The sequence below is a fragment of the Trachemys scripta genome, chromosome 9 (genome assembly GCF_013100865.1).
Source record: "Trachemys scripta elegans isolate TJP31775 chromosome 9, CAS_Tse_1.0, whole genome shotgun sequence".
NCBI lineage: Eukaryota > Metazoa > Chordata > Testudines > Emydidae > Trachemys > Trachemys scripta.
The window spans coordinates 104,653,163-104,672,253 of NC_048306.1; the positions used below are offsets into that span (position 1 = coordinate 104,653,163).

Here is a 19,091-nt window from a genome sequence, read left to right on the forward strand (position 1 = left end):
GGGGCGGGGGGGGGGGGGGGGGGGGGGGGGGTGGGGGGGCGCGGGGGTGAGGGGGTAGCAGAGCAGCCCGGAAGGGGGGGGCGCATTAGTGCCCCCGGCTGTAACATCCTTGCAGCCAAGCACCGCGCTGCCGGTCCCAGGGGGAGGCAGGACACGAAGCGCCAGGTGCTGCAGGGGAGCCGAAGGATCCCAGTCCAGGAGTGCCTAGAGCTGCCGTGTGTCTAGAGGAGGAGGATACTGGGAGGCAGCTCCCAGACCCTCGCGCATTCAGCTTTCAGCCCTGTCCGTCGCCCTTACGCTGGCCGTCTTCTGGGCGCAGGAGATGCTGTTGTGTCTGTTAGGAAGCTCCCCTTAGGGACATCCCCGCTCCGTTCTGAGGAGCCTGTGGCGATGATTCCCCTGCTCCGGTACGTGGCCTCGCACCAGCTCTCAGCAAGTTACACGGCCTAGCTGCAGTTGCTCGGGTACGGCTGAAACGGATGGGCAGGCACTTGGCACAGCCAGGCCAGGCCTCTGCTGTTGCAGCCACACGGCTATTGATACTCGCACTCGCCTGAGCAAGGGAATCACAGCCTTCGCTCGTGGTGCAGCCACAGCCTGGGAGAGAGCCCTTGTGCGGGCGTGGGAGAGGTGGGCAGCTCCCTAGCCCTGGTAGAGGAGCCGTGTGAGCGGTTCCTTTCAGGCAGCAGAATCTCTGATTTCTTCCCATTCTTAGCAGGTGGGGAGTAGCCATCGGGGAAGCTGTTCTTCCTCCCCTCCCGGTGAAATGTACAAGGCAGATGGCTCCACGCTCCTCTCCTGAAGGCCTCCATGTGGCAGGGGACGAGCAGGAAAGGGTGTGTGGAACGGCAGAACCCAAGATCTGACCTGAGCCCCAGTGGGCTTTGGTGGAATAACTTGCATGGGCAGGATGCTGTCCTGGGAGCCAGTCTGTGCTCTGCCAAGGGCTCCCTGTGTGGCCCTGGGTTTCAGTTCCCCACCAGCACCATGGGAGTGAGAGGGTGAAGGCTGGAAAGCTGGTGTGGCTCAGGGGCCGCAGACATTGGGCCAGGTCAGGACTGCAGATAGTCCAGTTGCCATGCAGTGGGGCTAAAGCTGCTCGTCCTGGGGCTCAAGCAAGCCAGCGCACTCTCTCTCCCAACACCCAGCTGTGCTCAGCGTCCCCTGGACTGCACTGGCAACTCCCTGGCAAAACGAAATCTAATCTGGTCACCTGAGTCTCCTGTCAGCGTTGCTGCTTGCCTGCAGAGGCTTTGGGGTGTGGGGACAGAGCTTGCCGGTTTCCCCCACCCTGTTGGGACCAGCACTGCTAATTGTGTATAGGTGGTCGCAGTGCTGGCTAGGCCCTTAGCTGTCACTGGCTAACTGAGAAGCCACGGCCTGCATGCAGGGCGTGCCTGGACCTTTTAATGCAGTGCTTCTGCCCTGCAGAGTGGCCTGAGGGCATTGGTGTGCTCCACTATGCAGGGCTGGCTGGGTGGCTGGCTCCTCTACCGCCTGTCAGTGTTTCTCCAATCCCCTCGGGTCTCATTTTCTCTTCACACAGGAAGCAGGTGTGAAGTCCCTGCTGCACGGCGAAAGGGAGGTGCCCGCATTTGTTTCATTCTGCTGCCCCAGTCTTCCCTTGTCTTGCCTAGCTCCCCTGCGTGCCGTGGGAGCTCCGATCCAGGATGCCGAAGGCAGCCTGAGCAGGGGTATCGGGACCGAGGTTTCACCTTTTCCCCTGTGCTGTAGGATGGGAGGCTTGGAGGGCACTTCACATGCAGCTGGTAGCATGTGGAGGACTCTCCCTGGAGCCACTGCCAAAGTCCCGGTTCCCCATGTGGCTGGGCCCAGCCCTGGCTCCCGGACGCCAGTAGTAACGTCCGTTCCCCGTGCCTCCCATGGTTGTGCGGCGGCAAGGAAGAGAGCTGGGCACTCAAGTCCTCAGCCTGTGATAGCGCATTTCCTTGTGCCCCAGCAGTAACTGGCTGGCGCTCCGTGTGTTGCAGTGGACACTGAAGACACGCTCGAGGAGACGCCAGGAGGGGGTCTGGTGCTGCAGAGTGACCTGCTGCTGGGCCAGGACCTGGAGTTTGAGGACAGCAGCGACAGGATCATGGGCTTTGAGAAAGACTCGGAAGGTTTGTCTATGGGCTGTGTGTGTTTCCCAGAGGGAACCTCTAGGCCTGCGGTGACGGGGGAGGTGCCTTCGTTGGAGCTGGGTGAGAGCGGCTCTCTGCTAGACCCCAGCGCGGGGCCTGCACTCAGGAGGAGGGAGTGGCTGGCTGTCTCTGCTGGGCACTGGGAGGTGGNGCTGGCCCTGTGTTCACGGTTTTGGGGAGGAAGTTGGTCCTGGGGCCCTGGCACAGGCTCTTCCCTGCAGTCACCCCCATCCCAGCCTCTGTGTTTCCTGACGGCAACTGCCAGGGCTTCTGGTGGAGCTGGAGTTGTGAAGCTCTGTCTCCAGGGCCCCCTGGCGCCATAAGGGAGCACTGCCCGCAGGACCCATCACCCTGATGTGTGTCCCCTGGACCCCTGAGGTTCTGGGTGGGGAGAGGCCGGGCAGGGCATGTGCCTCACCCACCCTTGGTTACATTGACTTGGATCTGCCATCATGCTGCCCAGGTGCCTGATTAGCTGGGACCCGGGCAGAGGCTGGGCGGGTGCTTGCCAGGTCGGGAGAGAGGTGGATGGGGTGGGTCTGACCTCTCGCTCTGGGCTTGGGGGTTCCACTCCCTCGGAGGTGGCCCGGGTTCCTGTGGGACAAGCGCATGACTGCTGAGCTCTGTGCAGAGGAAAGGCAGGGGTCTGTGATGGTGCCTTCCTAGTGAGGCAGGGTCCAGGAGCAGGCCTGCTTTCTTCCTTATGAAATGGGTTGGGGGGGGGCGGGGGCGAGCTGCCTGGCCTCTGGTAGGGTTTTTGTTTGTCACCGTGAAAAGCACAGGCAAGTCCAGAGAGACTGCGAGAGCGCGTGGACGAAGTCAAGACATGAGAGAGCTACAGTCGTCTGGGCACCCTTCCTGCCCATAACTAGGGACGGTGTCACGTGCTACCTGTCACTGCACGGCCGTGTTGAGTTTGCTGGGCAGGGTTGTGGGGACTGCAATTCCTGTGTCAGGTGGCAGAGCCAGGAGTGTGCTGGCGGAGGAGCCCCGGATGGGCCAGACCCCAAAGATCTGGATTCTCTTCCTGCCCTGGGGCTGCGGGCCATGACCTTCGGGGTTTTTCTCCCCTAGTGTGTGTGTGCTGCGCTCGTGTGGTGACCAGGGTTGGCATCTACCTTGGGCGTCTGCACCAGCACAGCTACGTCAGTGCAGAAAGCCCAGCATAGATCAGCCGGGAGCCTGTCTGTGCCTGGGATCCGGTCTGTAAAACGGGAGGGTGGGGGGTGAAGGGATGCTTGCTGGGCTCCGAGACGCCAAGGATATGTATCACACACAAGCCCAGGAGGCAGTCAGTAAATGAGGCAGCAGCTCACGTGCTGAATTAGGAGAAAAAACAGAAATATTGAACAGCTCCATTCCCTGTCCAATCATCCTGTGCACTGAAGGAGACACAGCCCCTTGGTAAAACAGCACCTGCTTCTGGAACTGCAGACTGCTGTAATGCACGCGCTCGGGGGCAGGCCCAGCTCTGGACTGTCAATGGATCAAGCCCTAGGCACATCACCGACCACATTTATCGCTGAACCACCCCAAGAGCTGTGCTGTTCTGGGCCAGTGCAGCTCAGGGTGCAGGAACAGCGTGGCAGAGCATTTGCAGCTGAGGGGACCTGGCTAAGGAACAAAATTCCAGAAGAGATAGGGGAATGTGACCTCCGGTCATCTAGGAAATGCTGCCCAGTCTTCCTCTCTCAGAAAGCCTGTCCACCACAGGTGGAACACCCTCCTCTCTTCCCACCTGCACCCAACTCCCCCAGACCTGCCCCAAGCAGAGTCCTGGCCCTGAAAAGAGAATCCCAGAGGGTGCAGCTGGAAGATGCTCGGCTGGTGCGATGCGTGGCCTTATAAAACCCTTAAATGATAGATGGATTCCTGGCTTCTCGGAGCTGCGCCTCCCAGCTGCACACTTGTAATGTCTGTGCACCAAGCAGAGCTCCCTGGCATCCTCGCAAGGCCCTGCCAGGAATCAGTAGGATCCTGCAGCGACAGGGGTCATTTCAACATCATCTGTCTCTAACACCGCCAAATGCGAGCTTGTCTATCTCCCAGCACAGAGCGTTGTCCTGCTCACGAACCAGAGGAGCTTCCCGGAAAGCAGTGACTCGGGAAAGGACTTGTGGGCCTGCTGAATATCAGCTCCCAGGGCCACGCTGCAGTGAAGAGGCTAAACGTGATCCTCAGATGTATAAACAGGCAGGTGGTATTACCTCTGTATGTGAAACCGTCGCTGGATGCCGCGTCCACGCTGCAAACGGGATATTGATGAATTGGAAGGGGTGCCGTGAAGAGCCACAAGAATGATTTGAGATCTGGAAAGTCTGCTTTGCAGTAAGAGGCTGACGAAGCTCAGTTTATTTAGCTCAAGCAAGGGAAAGTGAAGAGGTGACTCAGAGCGTGATCTGGAAGGATCTGCCTGAGGAGGAGATTCTCCTAGCAGACGGCTCTTCAGTCTGGCAAAGGCAAGAGGCGAGCCAGTGGCTGGGAGCTAAAACTGGAGAAATTCCGCTTGGAAATAAGGTGCAGGTGTTTCCCAGTGAGGGGGATTAACTGTGGGACACCTGGCCGGGGGTGTGGGGGATTCTCCAGCCCTGGGAGAAGTTAGAAGACGGGGCACTCTTGTTTGTTGAAGATCTGCTCTGGCTCAGGCCACCAGTTCTGTGCTTGATGCAGGAGTCCCTGGAGGAGGGTCTGTGGCCTGTTCTGCAGATGGTCACACTCACTGGCTGCAATGGCCTTAGATCTCTGAGCTCCAATCAGCAGAGTAATGTTGCTGGAGGAGTCTCCCTTACCCCAGCAGTGAAGATCTATGCAGAGATGTCACTTAGGCGAGTGGCCATAAGAGACCGTGTGTCCCTGTGGATGGGGCCCTGAGCTGGCAGCCCGGATGTCTTCCTGCCTCTGTCACTGACCTGTGGCAAGTCTCGCACTCTGTGCCTCCTTGCCCCTATCCGCAGACAGGATAGCAGCCCTGACCTCTGCAGAGCACTCCAGGGTCTCGGGGGGCAAAGTGCAAAGATGCTACAAAGGTTTCTGGGGGTTAGTGGCGCAGAGGCTGGGCCGTGTGCTGATTGGGCTTGCACTGCATGCCCGTGTGGCTGCTGGCCCCACCCCACAGCTCTGTCACCTCCTGGTGTTCGCTAGCCCTCGGCATGGGGCTGGGACGAGGCCCAGCACGTGTCATTGCCAAGCACTACATGGGCTCCCATTGTGCTAGGGGCTGTACAGCCAGAACACCCTGTCCCAAGGCGCTGGCTGCCGAAGACAAGAAGTGGACACAGACGACGGTGGGGGGTACAAGGGAACAGTGCGGCAGCATTGGTCAGCATGATGGGCAGTGGGGTGAGCCCACCAGCAAGCTACCCTTTGTCAGGCTTTCGTAGGCCTCAGAGCAAAGCGGGCGCTGAAGGAGGGTAATGAGGTTAGTGGAACTTTGCAGGGAACCCCCCAAGTGAGAGGCAGCCAGGGGGAAAACACTGGGGTACTTGTTTAAAATGTAACAAGTGGGTGCTAGTGCTTGATCAGCAGCAGGTGTCGACCTTCGATTGTGAGAGAGAGAAATTGCTTGTCTTCGCTTTCTAGGCCCTGCACAGGTGGTTTGGTGCACTAGAGAAGGGGGAGCCAGTGGAGGGATTCAGAGAGGGGTGACATGGTCAGAGTGCGCCAGACTAGGACAGAGATCTTTGCAGCAGAATTCTGAATGGGTCTGAGTGGGACAAGGTTGCCTTTGTCAAGGCCGGAGGGCAGGATGTTGCAGTAACTGGCGGAAGGTTTTAGTTGGGCGGATGGACAGATTAGGCTGGATCCAAGAGCTATTGTGCAGAAAGAATCGGCAAGATTTAGACACAGCCTGCAAGTGAGGGCCTAGAACAAAGTCCGAGTCGAAGACCATGCTCAGGTGATGGGCCTGAGTGACAGCTGGATGGTGGAGGTGTCCTCAGCGATCGAGAAAGGCGGTAGCAGGCAGATGACATGGGGGAGATTAAGAAGCTCTGTTTTAGCCATGTTGCACTTTAGTGGATAAGGTGTGCGGGGAGAAGAGAAGGGGACCAAGGACAGAGCCCTGTGGGACCCCCACAGAAAGAGAAGAGGATCCTCTAAAAGGCGTGCTGAAGGAGCAAAGGGAGCAGTAGGAGAACCGGGAGAGAACAGTGTCATGGAAACCAAGGCAAGACAAGGCTGCAAGCAGAGGAGCATGGTCAGCAGGTGAAAGGCGGCTAACAGCTCAAGGAGGGTGAAGATGGAGCGCTGGTTCTGAGCTTTGGCTAGGGAGAGGTCATCTGAGATTTCAGCAAGAGCAGTTTCAGTAAGGGATGGAAGCAAGGTCAGAGAGGGTCTCTGATGGAGTTGAGGAGAGGAACTCCCTCCAGACTGATATTGTAGAAAGTGAACATAAGAACGGCCATACTGGGTCAGAGAAATAGTGGCCGGTGACAGATGCTCCAGAGGGAATGAACAGAGCAGTTATCGAGTGATCCATCCCCTGTCGTCCAGTCCCAGTCAGAGGGTTAGGGACACTACTCCTGGTGGAATTCTGTGCCAAAAAAATAAAAATTCTGCGTGCAATATTTTAAAATTCTGCATCTTTTATTTGTCAAAATAACACAATATAATCATACCAGCTTCAATTATTTTGGTAATTTATTTCAAAATACCTGTCAGCAAGTATGTCTGTAACAATACGGGCAACAAAAAAGATTCAGGAAATGTTTTTTGACAAATAGATTCCTTACTAGGCATATTAATACAGAGCTCTGAGTAGTAATTCATTTAAACTACAATACAGAACCGTATTTCCTGCCCCCCTCAGAAGCAGTGCAAAGGCTGAGGGGAGTCGGGGTAACGGAGGAGCTGAGGGAGAGGGAAGTAATTGCTGGGAAGGAGCCTGGGTGTGAACTTGGAGGGTTGTTGGGTGTGGGTGGGAGAAATATGGAACGGTTTTTTTTGGCAGGGTGTAGGGGGGGGGTGTTTGGGAGTTGGAGGGTCTCCCTATGCAGACCCTGGCTGACTCCAGCCTCTCCCATTCAGTCAGGCACATCTGCCCTGTCCCCATGTGTCACTGCACCTTCTCTCCCCCATGTGTTTCTACACCCCCACTTGGCCCCTTCCCCCCCATCCCCAGTATCCCTGCACCCCCATTCTGCCCCTGGCTCAATGCTGCCATCTCACTGGTTCTTGTGCCCCTCCCTGGTTTGTCCCCCCACTGGCCCTTCTGAACCCCAATCTGTGGTCCATCCCCCCCCAGAAGCTCCATGTGTCCCACTCTGGTCATCCTCCTGTATATCCTGTCTCCCCTCACCTGGCCCCCTCCCTCTCTGCAGCGCCTTCAGCCCGGAGCCCGCTGCCCTCTCGTCTGGTGCCACAGCAGCCCCTGGTGGCCAAAAGGAGTAACTACAGCACCTCCCCGCTGAATCTATTTTGGGGGATGGGGGGGATCTGCAGGGGACATGAATCATAGAAGATTAGGGTTGGAAGAGATCTCAGGAGGTCATCTAGTCCAACCCCCTTCTCAAAGCAGGACCAATCCCCAACTAAATCATCCCAGCCAGGGCTTTGTCAAGCCAGGCCTTAAAAACCTCTAAGGATGGGGGCGGGGATAGCTCAGTGGTTTGAGCATTGGCCTGCTAAACCCAGGGTTGTGAGTTCAGTCCTTGAGGGGGCCATTTAGGGATCTGGGGCAAAAATCTGTCTGGGGATTGGGCCTGCTTTGAGCAGAGGGTTGGACTAGATACCTCCTGACGTCCCTTCCACCCCTGATATTCTATGATTCCACCACCTCCCTAGGTAACCCATTCCAGTGCTTCACCACCCTCCTAGTGAAATAGTGTTTCCTAATATCCAACTTAGACCTCCACCACTGCAATTTGAGACCATTGCTCCTTGTTCTGTCATTGGTACCACTGAGAACAGCCGAGCTCCATCCTCTTTGGAACCCCCCTTCAGGTAGTTGAAGGCTGCTATCAAATCCCCCCTCACTCTTCTCTTCTGGAGACTAAACAATCCCAGTTCCCTCAGCCTCTCCTCATAAATAGGGGGCTGGGTACTTGAATCATTTTCGTTGCCCTCCATTGGACTCTCTCCAATTTGTCCACATCCTTTCTGTAGTGGGGCCCAAAACTGGACACAGTACTCCAGATGTGGCCTCACCAGTGCCAAATAGAGGTGAATAATCACTTCCCTCGATCTGCTGGCAATACTCCTACTAATGCAGCCCAATATGCCATTGGCCTTCTTGGCAACAAGGGCACACTGCTGACTCATATCCAGCTTCTCATCCACTGTAATCCCAGGTCATTTTCTGCAGAACTGCTGCCTAGCCACTAGGTCCCTGGTCTGTAGCAGTGCAGGGGATTCTTCTGTCCTAAGTGCAGGACTCTGCACTTGTCCTTCTGCACATGCACAGTGGCGCAGAATTCCTCCTGGAATAGAACACCTGGAGCATGCGGTTTCATCCTTGACTATTTTGGCTAGTAGCCATTAATGGACCTATTCTTTGTGAACGTATCTAATTATTTATGAACCCAGTTATACTTTTGGCCTTCACAGCATCCCCTGGCAACGAGTTCCACAGGCTGACTGTGCGTTGTGTGGAGAAATACTTCCTTTGTTTGTTTTCAACCTGCTGCCTATTAATTTCATTTGGTGACCCCAGTTCTTGTTGAGAAGGAGTAAATAACACGTCCTTATTTGCTGTCTCCACACTAGTCCTGATTTTATAGACCTCTATCATAACGCCCCTTAGTCGTCTCTTTTCCAGGCTGAAAAGTCCCAGTTTTTTTAATCTCTCCTCATGTGGAAGCTGTTCCATCCCCCTAATCATTTTTCCTGCCTTTCTATCTACTTTTTCCAATTCCAATATATCTTTTTTTTTTTTTTGAGATGGGGCGACCGGAACTGCTCGCAGTACTGAAAGTCTGGCTGGGCCATGGATTTATACCGTGGCAATATAATATTTATTGGCTGATTATCTGTCCCTTTCCTTTGGTTCCTACCATTCTGTTCACTTTTTTGACTGCTGCTGTACCTTGAGTGGATGTTTTCAGAGAACTGTCCACAATGCCCTCATGATCTTTCTCGAGTGGTAACAGCTGATTTAGACCCATCATTGTGTATGTAGAGTTCCGATTGGTTTCCAATGCGCATTATTTTGTATTTGTCAACACTGAATTTCATCTGGCATTTTGTTGCCCAGTCACCCAGTTTTGTAAGATCCCTTTGGAACTCCTCACACTGCTTCGGACTTAACTATCTTGAGTAATTTTGTATCATTTACCCCTTTTTCCATATCATTACGAATACGTTGAACAGCGCTGGTCTCAGTACAGACCCCTGGGGGATCCTGCTATTTACCTCTCTCCACTGTCAAAATTGACCATTTATTCTTGTCCCTTATTTCCTGTTTTGTAACCAGTTCCTGATCCATGAGACGACCTTCCCTCTTACCGTAGAATTATAGAATCCTAGGAATAGAAGGCGCTGCAAGAGTCATCTAGTCTAACCCCCTAATCTAATCCCATGTTTGCTTAAGAGCCATTGCGAGGGATCTTGTCAACGGCTTTCTGAAAGTCCAAGTACGCTCTATCCACTGGATCCCCCTTGTCCACTTGCTTGTTGAGCCCCTCAGAGAATTCAAATTGTTAAGGCAGGATTTCCCTTTACAAAAACCATGTTGGCTCTTCCTCCAACATATCGTGTTCCTCTGTGTCTGATAATTCTGTTCTTCCCTATAGTTTCAACCAATTTGCCTGTTACTGAAGTCAGGCTTACCGGCCTGTAATTGCCAGGATCGCCTCTGGAGTCCTTTTAAAAAAAAATGGCATCATATTAACTATCCTCCAGTCATCTGGTACAGAGACTGACTTAAGCAATAGGTTACATACCACAGTTAGTTCTTCAGAACTCTTGGGTGAATCCCATCTGGTCCTGGTGACCTATTCCTCCCTAATTTATCCATTTGTTCCAGAATCTTCTCCACTGACACCTCAATCTGGGACAGCTCCTCAGATTTGTCACCTAAAAAGAATGGCTGAAGTATGGGAATTTCCCTCAGGTGATCTGCAGTGAAGACTGATGCAAAGTATTCATGTAACTTGTCTGCAATGGCCTTGTCATCCTTGAGTGCTCCATTAGCACCTCGATTGTCCAGTGGTCCTACTGATTGTCTGGCAGGCCTCCTGCTTCTGATGTACTTAAAAAAACAGCAACAAAATTTTTTTTATTTTTACCGGCCTAATTAAATTTTCCATGACTTGTCAGAGTTTATCCTTTCTATTTTCCTCAGTAAGATTTGACTTACAATCTTTAGGGGGTGTCTCTGTCTCTGACTGCTGCTTTTACTCCGTTTAGCAATGAGGGCGTTCTTTTGGTTGACTTACAGTTTCCTTTCTTTGTGGGGGAGGGTGTACGTAGGGTTTGAGCCTCTGTGATGGAGGTGGTAAAAAGTTTCCCTGCACTCTTGTGACTGCTCCTTTTATGTTCCACGTCACTAGCCTCCTCGTTCGTGTGTAGTTCCCCTCTTTGAAGTTAAATGCTCCTGGGGGGGGTTTCTTTTGTATTCCCCCCCTAGAAGGATGTTCCATTTAGTTACATTATGGTCACTATTACCGAGCAGTTCAACTACATTCACTGCTTGGATCAGATCCTGTGCGCCGCCACGTAGGACAAAGGCCATGCCTACGCTACCGGCTAAATCAGCACTGCTGCGATTGATGCAGTGCAGTCGATTTAGTGAAGACCTGCTGAGTTGATGGGAGAGCGCTCTCCTGACACGGTCTGTACTCCATCTCCCCAAGAGGCAGAAGCTACGTTAATGGGAGAGCATCTCCCGTTGACATCGCGGGGGGTAAATAAATAATAATTAATTAATGGAGATATCCCATCTCCTAGAACTGGAAGGGACTATGAAAGGTCATTGAGTCCAGCCCCCTGCCTTCACTAGCAGGACCAAGTACTGATTTTGCCCCAGATCCCTAAGTGGCCCCCTCAAGGATTGAACTCACAACCCTGGGTTTAGCAGGCCAATGCTCAAACCACTGAGCTATCCCTCCCCCAAGGTAGACACCACTGTACATTGACTTGAGTTATGTAACTTACATGACTGACCTAGTGCAAGCTTGATCGACTTACAGCCTTATGTAGAGCAGCCTCAAGTCAAGACTTGTCTCTCCCCCGGGGGTTCCAGGGCTGGCTGCTCCAAGCGGCAGTCATTAAGGGTGTCTAGAAATGTTCTTGGCATCCTATCCTGAAGTTACCTGTTCCCAGTCAATAGGGGGATAGTTGAAGTTTCCCATTACTGCATTTTCTATTTTTATAGACTCTCTAATCGCCCTGAGCATTTCCCAGTCTCCATCACCATCCTGGCCAGGTGGTCAGTAGTATATCCCTACTGCTATACTCTTCTTATTCACACATGGAATTTCTGTCCATAGAGAGAGAGTCTGTGGTACCGTTTGAGTCATTTAAGATTTTTTTACTCTATGCTTTTTTTCACTTATAGTGCTCCTCCCCAACCAGCACGACCTGTTCTGTCCTACCAGGGTACAAAATGGATAGGAATTAGTGTCGCATTGATTATCATCAGTCTACCAAGTTTCCATGTTTCCTATTATATCAACAGCCTCATTTAATACCAGGCACTCACCCATCTTACTATTTAGACTTCTTGCATTTGTAAACAAGCACTTATAAAATTTGTCAATATTTAGTTGTCTGCCTTGTTGTGATGTCATTGAATGGGACTCTCTCTCTCGTGTTTGACTCGTGCCTGCACTTTATCAATGTCTGTCCTCTCCCCTTTACTAGGCTATAGAGAATCCCTGTTAATAGATCCTCCCCTAAGGGATGCCTCTGTCCGAATCACATGTTCCTCTGCACCTGTTGGCTTTCCCCCAGCCCTTAGTTTAGAAACTCCTCTATGACCTTTTTAATTTGACATGCCAGCAGTCTGGTCCATTTTGGTGTGGGTGGAGCCTATCCTGCCTGTATAGGCTCCTCCTTCCTAATAAATCTAAACCCCTCCTCCCTACACCATCGTCTCATCCACGCAGTGAGACCCTGCAGTTCTGCTTGTCTAACTGGCCCTGCGCGTGGAACTGGAGGCATTTCAGAGAATGGCTGAAGAAAGTCCTGGACTTCAGTCTCTTACCTAGCAGCCAACTCTGGGCTTCAGGACCTCTGTCCTGTCCTTCCCTATGTCACTGGTACCTACATGTACCATGGCCACCGGCTCCTCCCCAGCACTGTGTATTCAGTGAGCTTACTGATGAAGGGGGAAACAGAGCTGGGGTGGTAGTTGGAGAGGCAAATGGGTTTTTAAGGGGGGAGAAACTAAAGCCGTCTGGTCCTGGCTGGAGCCTGAGAAGAGGGTGGGGATGAGAGTGAGCACAAGGCAGATGAGGAGGCTGGATGGGGTCACTGGAGTTAGAGGAAGAGAACAGACAGGAAACCTCTCCATCTGTGATGGGGGATGGTCCCAGGGGTTTTATCCATTCTCTGGCTCAAGCAGCGAGGCCCCATGCAGGGAGCTGCGGAGACCGGAGGGGGAGGGCTTGAGGAGCCAGCGGCAGGCTCTGTTGGAGAAGCAATGCTGTCTGGGACGATGGCATTTCCGTGAGCCCACTGCTGCAAAGCTCGCTGGCCCAGTGTGTGTCCGGGGGCTGCTCCTGCACCTCTCAGGGCCTGGAGTGCAGCCGTCTGCATCTGTCTCCTGCTCCAGTGGCCACTGGATGCAAGCCCTGTGCTCCCTTGGCCCAGGCTGCCAGCAGGACAGCATGGGGCACATTGGCATTGCCCCTGACTGCCGTCTGTCTAGCTGGGGCACTGCAGGGACGGTTCTCAGCTCAGCTGCCTAGCGTCGGCTGTGCCCTTGCCATGGGGTGACCCTGCTGCGTAGGCGGTCAGTGCAGGTCCAGCCAGCCCCCTTGCCAGCTCTCATGCTGGTTTAATGGCCTCTCTGAGGGCCTGGCCAGCAGGTGTAGAGGGAACCACAGCAGTTCCACAGAGTGGGGGTCCTGCGTGGGCAGGCCCATCTGTTGGGATCTGGTGTCTGCTGGGGTGTCCTGTGCAAATGCCCCTGTGGCCTGGTGGGTGGGTGCTGCCCAAAGGGGAGGGGCTCATGGATGGTTATTCCGGGGGGGCTCCTACACTGGGACCAGTGCCCTTCAACACATTCATAAATGGTGTGGGGAAAAAGATGTAAGCACTGAGGTGGCAAAGTCCAAAGCAGACTGCAAAGAGCTCTCACAAAACTGGGTGACTGGGCAAGAAAATGGCAGGTGAAATTCAGTGTTGATCAGTGCAAAGTAATGCACATTGGAAACCATAATCCCAACGATACAGATAAAATGACAGGGTCTAAATTAGCGGTTGCCCTTTAAGAAAGAGATTGTGGAGTCATAGATAGTTCTCAGGAAACATCCACTCAGTGTGCAGTGGCAGTCAAAGAGGCAAACAGAACATAAGAACCATTAGGAGAGGGCTGGATAATAAGACAGAAAATATCATATTGCCTCTCTATAAACCCCTGGTACACCCACATCTTGAATTCTGTGTGCAGATGGAGTTGCTCCCTCTCAAAAAAACCTCTATTGGCATGGGAAAAGAGCAACAAAAATGATTAGGGGTATGGAACGGCTTCTGTATGAGGAGAGATTAACAAGCCTGGGACTTTTCAGCTTGGAAAAGAGATGACTAAGGGGGGATATGATAGAGGTCTATAAAATCATGACGGGTGTGGAGAAAGTACATAAGGAAGTGTTATTTACTCCTCATAACACAAGAACTAGGGGTCACCAAATGAAATTACTAGGCAGCAGGTTTTAAACACACAAAAGGAAGTTTTCTTCACATAACAGAGTCAACCTCGGGATGTTGTGAAGGCCAAGACTGTAATAGGGGTCAAAAAGAATGAGAGACATTCCTAGAGGACAGGTCCATCAATGGCTATTAGCCAACATGGTCAGGACGCAGCCCCACACGCTGGGTGTCCCCTAGCCTCTGGCTGCCAGCTGCTGGGACTGACGACAGAGTCGGGCTCACTAGATCATGGCCATTCCCACTAAAGCGTCTGGCACCAGCCGCTGTCAGAAGACAGGACACTGGGCTGACCCAGCCTGGCCGTTCCTGTGGCCAGCCCAGAGGGGAGGGGCTTGGGGGTGGCTGCTGGGGGTGTGTGGCCTCTGCGCTGACTGCTCCCCTCTCCCTGCGGCGTTTGTAGTGGACTCCCTGGTGGGGAAGATCACCATCCCGGCCTACTCGCTGAGCGACGACGACTACTCCAGCTACCGGCAGCTGAGTGTGGAGAGTGACCCCGAGGAGGGGCGGGAGCCTGGCCCCCCAGCCCTGCCTTGCCCTCAGTGTGGCCTGCAGCTGGCCGTGCGCTTGGGGCAGCGCTGCCCACGGTGTGCGGGGGCCGAGGAGGGCCGGGGCCAGCGCGTGGTCTACTCCTGCCAGCTCTGCCCCTTCGCCTCCCACTACTCCAGCCACCTCAAGCGCCACATGAAGACCCACAACGGCGAGAAGCCTTTCAAGTGCCCGCACTGCGACTATGCCTCGGCCCAGCTGGTGAACCTGACGCGGCACAAGCGCACGCACACGGGCGAGAGGCCCTACCGCTGCCAGGCCTGCAGCTTCGCCTGCAGCAGCCTGGGCAACCTGCGGCGCCACGAGCGCATCCACAGCCAGGACAAGCCCTTCCAGTGCAGCGCCTGCGACTACCGCTGCAACCAGAGCCGCAACCTCAAGCGCCACATGCTGAGCCATCGCCAGGCGGAGGAGGGGCCCTGCCGCCGGGACAAGGCCCAAGGTAGGGGGGCCGGAAATGCCCAGCCCGTGGGCCGGAGCAGGCCGCTCCTGGGCCAGTGGGGGTAGGGCTGCAGGGCCCTGGCAAGAGAAGCCGGTGTGGTCACTGGCCTCCAGTGAGGCTCCAGGGGCAGCTCCTGCTCTGGGGGGTCTGGGCGCCTGGGTGGAGCGGAGCCCCCCACACGCTGCACCTCAAACACCATCCAGCTGCCAGGACAGGTCCCTCCTCAGCCCAGTCCCTCCCCACCTGGCACTCGCTCTGGGGAGGAGACGTGTGGGCCGGGGGGGAGCAGGGGCAGGGAGGCTCGGTGCAGGGAGGAGGGGGCTGGACATGGCAGGCGGGGGAGGGAGGAGGTCCCCACCCCCAGTCTCACAGCTGCCCTCTGCCCTGTCCTGCAGAGCCGCTGCTGCCGGAGCTGAGCCTGCACGTGAGCGGTGCGGGCAGCCCCCTCCTGCCCGGCTGCGCCCGCCTGCGGGGCGACGAGACAGACGCCTTGCCGGAGCTGCTCTTCCCCTTCACCTGCCGCATGTGCGGGCTGGTGCTGGACGACGGCTTGGCGCAGGACGAGAGCCTGGTCGAGCAGATCTGCAGCCGCTGCAGCCTGGCCGTGCTGAGCACCGAGCCGGGCGACAGCCCCCCCGAGAGCGGCGCCAAGGGCTTCTCCTGCAGCCTGTGCTCCTTCGCCACACACTACCCCAACCACCTGGCTCGCCACATGAAGACGCACAGCGGCGAGAAGCCCTTTGCCTGCCCCCTCTGCCCCTACGCCTCCGCCCACCTGGACAACCTCAAGCGACACCAGCGTGTGCACACGGGCGAGCGGCCCTACAAGTGCCAGCTCTGCGACTACGCCTGTGGCAACCTGGCCAACCTCAAGCGGCACGGCCGCATCCACTCCGGCGACAAGCCCTTCCGCTGCGGCCTGTGCAGCTACCGCTGCAACCAGAGCATGAACCTCAAGCGCCACATGCTGCGCCACACGGGCGAGAAGCCGTTCCGCTGCCGCCACTGCCCCTACACCACCGGCCACTGGGACAACTACAAGCGCCACCAGAAGATCCACGGCCCTGCTGCTGAGGGTTGGGCCAGCCCCCCGAGTGCCAAGCCCCGGCTGGCCCTGCCGCCCCCGGCTGCCTCCCTGCCCTAGGACCTGGGCCTGCCAGAACAGGCGCATGGCCTGGGGCCGAAATGCTGCTGCTGGGAGCAGCCGGCAGGGCCTTGCTGGGCCTGTCCCTTCCTAGGGGGCATGGGGAGGAGCGAGTGCCTACGCAGGGGCTGGGAGGCCATGGGGGCAGGGCCCAGCAGGGCTGCAGGTTCCCCCCTCATACAGGCTGGGCCTAGCCTGGGGGGTGGGAAGCGGGAACTCAGACCCATTGCTGCCCAGTAACTTGAGTTCCTCACCCCAGCCATGCCCAGCAGCGTCACTGCTCGGAATAAAAGCCTCTGCGTCCTGCAGGGCCGGGCAATGGCTGCCACCTTGCGTCCTCCCCCCGCCCATGGAGTCTGAGCCCCCAGTAGGCACTAGAGGGCTGGGTTGGGGACCCCTCCTCTGTCCCGTGAGGCTCAGGCCAAGCAGCGCCCCAGCTGTGTGTAGCTGCTGTCGGGGGAGGGAACAGACCCCCCACCCCCCAATCATACACAGCTGTTCCTCGGAGCAGTTCTGCCTGGGCAATGGGGGCTCCGGGGCTAGGAGGCTGAGTGCTACGGGGCACCACTCAGCTGCTGCCACCAGCCGGCCTCTGCCCGGGCAGCGCGTGGCAGCCTTGTCAGTGCCCACCGAGCGTGGCCCCTTCCCTCCGCCAGCGTCCTCGGGTGCAGCAGGGAGAGGGGCGGGGGGGAGGCTGGCCTGGCCCCCTGACCCGGGGTGCATCTCAAGGCTGTGTAATTTATATTGTGTATAAAAGCATTAAAGTCAGTTTGGGTAGCTGGCCTCACTCTTTGGGGTGCAGAGCGGCGTCTGGCCAAGCCCAGGGGGGTGAGCGATACTGAGCCCCTCGGCCCCCAGGCACGGCCAAGAGCTGCTCGGGGGCTCCAGGAAAGGGGGCACAGCAGCACTGCTGCCGTTTCTGCCCGAGTGCGACGCCATGTATGTGCTGATGTCACACGGCCCCACGCTTCCTGGCTTGCGGCAGTATGTGCACTCAGCCAGGGCAGCTGGGAGCCTGGCCCACAGCACGGGGGCAGGGCCTGTGCCCCCTGCTCCAACGCAGGCCCATGGGGATTTAAAGTCACCTGCTGGGGCTCTGGCACTCAGCCAGCCAGGGCATGGATCTACAGGGGGTCGGTGCCGGGGGCCCAGCTGGAGTTATGGGTTGCTGCTGCACCCCTCCGAGCCCCACAGCCTGGGCAAGGCCACCCCACTCCACAGCCACACACTGGTTACCAATCATGATCCGCTTTAATCACTGCAGTGTGTAAACATTGGTTAATGTCCATTCATGCTCCAGTCCCTCTGTACACAGCAGAGCGCTACAGGTTACAAGCCTCGGCGATTATGCTGGCGTCTATGAGCGGGTTAGCGGCGGCAGGCAGCGCACCAGCCTGTGCTGAACGTCGTCCATTGTTCTTTGTGCAAAGACCTAGCTGCTAATTTGGCATGTATGGAGGCCAGGAGGTGTCTGTCGCCATGGGAACAGCCCCAGGCCTCCACCTCCCATGGCAGCCAGCCCTCGGACTGGCTCTAAGTGCAAGCTACAGGCCAGTCCTGGCCCCAGGCCACGGAGCCCTCCTGCAGGGGTGGGGCAGCTGCCTCGTGGCGCTGACCAGCCCACGTCCTGACGGGGCCCGTGTGCAAGAGCGTTGTTCCCCCTATGAAATGGGTTCCATGGGCTGGGCCTGGGCAAGGGGCCGCCCTCAGGAAGGTGGCAGCAGCAGTGGGGAGGTGGCTCCCCCCCAAGGCAATGGTGGGTGGAGGGGGTTGAAGTGGGGCAGGGGCAGGCGGCTGGTAACCCGGCAGAGGCACATGGGACGTTCCCCAGAGCCGCGCTGGCCGCGGGCGGCATGAGAGGGCAGAGCAGGCTACAGGTCCTCGTCGCCGATCCCCTCGAAGGCGTAGTTGCCGTGGAAGTCGTTGGCACCCAGGTCGCTGGCGGAGCCGGAGTGGCTGATGCCCCGCAGGCTGACGGAGGTGAGCTTGCTCTGCAGGGAGGGAGGGCAGGTTAGAGCCATGCGCGCAGCGGGACCCCACCCCCAGGAGGGGATGAGTTACTCACCGAGAGTTTGAGCATGGGCTCCCGGCTGCCATCGGGCGAGTCCTGCAGAGACAGACGGGTCAGCGTGGGCAGGCAGGGCGGGGAGGGGGGCGGGGGGCTGCACTTACCAGCAGGGGTGGGGATTTCACAGCTTGCTGGCTGTCTGAGCACCGCAGGGCCCCGTTTGCTCGCCTGCGGAACATCTGGGGGAAAGCAGACGAGAGAGCTCAGCAAGGGTGGGGGACAGCTGGGCGGCCACACAGGCCCCGGAGGGGGGTGGACAACCAGAGCAGCCAGGGGGCCGGGGGAGAACCAGCCATGGGACTCCAAGGGGGGCTGAGGTGGTAGCAATGCAAGAGGGACAAGCTCACCCCCTCCCCAGCCACCCCTCACCTTGCGGATGCTGCCGCCAGACTTCTTCACCATCAGCTCATCCACCATGGACTGCAGGCAGATGCTCAGCATGATGGCCTGGGGGAGACAGCACCCGTCACAGCCGGCCTCGAGCAGGCTCCCATCTCCCCCAGAGCACAGCCCTTCCCGCCCAGCCACGGAGCTCTGGGAGCAGCGCAGACCAGCTGGCAGCTGGCCCTACCTGGGGGCTAGTGATGGTGACCCACTGCAGCCGGTCCTTGCTCATCAGGTACTCAAAGGCCAGTTCCAGCTTCACCTCCGCTTTCCCTGGGCTGCTCCCCGGCGGCACGGTGCTCGTGGGAACCTGAGGAAGAGGAGGGTGAGGCTGGTGGCTGTCCCTGCCCACCCCTGCCAGCAGGGCACCAAAGAGAGCCCCCTGCACCCAGCAGGGCCCTTGTGTCACAGCCAGAGTCCCAGGGTCAACGGGGTGGAGGGCAGAGTGATGGGACAGAGAGAGGCTGCCCAGCTTCTCAGGCAGCCTTTCTGCCACAGCCATGAAACAGCAACAGACCCCCCCCCCCCCCCCCCCCCCCCCCCCCCCCCCCC

General features: G+C 56.8%; 2 protein-coding genes across 3 annotated transcripts in view; one reads left to right on the forward strand and one right to left on the reverse strand.

Annotated features, from left to right (window-relative positions):
- The first annotated feature begins 140 nt into the window (after positions 1-140).
- On the forward strand, positions 141-16,097 carry ZNF513 (zinc finger protein 513). Of its 2 annotated transcripts, none has more exons than XM_034781662.1 (4): positions 141-836; positions 1,964-2,123; positions 14,356-14,943; positions 15,339-16,097. In XM_034781662.1, exons 2-4 carry the CDS (start codon positions 2,099-2,101, stop codon positions 16,085-16,087), a joined length of 1,362 nt encoding a protein of 453 aa, XP_034637553.1. In that variant the 5' UTR covers positions 141-836; positions 1,964-2,098; the 3' UTR covers positions 16,088-16,097. The 2 variants fall into 2 exon arrangements, with proteins under 2 accessions (XP_034637553.1, XP_034637554.1); XM_034781663.1 differs by having other exon boundaries at positions 1,992-2,123.
- A 1,222-nt stretch (positions 16,098-17,319) lies between these two features.
- The window catches only part of SNX17 (sorting nexin 17), a gene marked incomplete in the record, with an annotated part of 41,785 nt that continues 40,013 nt past the window's right edge, over positions 17,320-19,091 (reverse strand). The window contains 5 exon segments of the mRNA XM_034781661.1: positions 17,320-18,078; positions 18,153-18,194; positions 18,260-18,334; positions 18,525-18,602; positions 18,727-18,849. Coding sequence (XP_034637552.1) covers positions 17,959-18,078; positions 18,153-18,194; positions 18,260-18,334; positions 18,525-18,602; positions 18,727-18,849 — 438 coding nt within the window.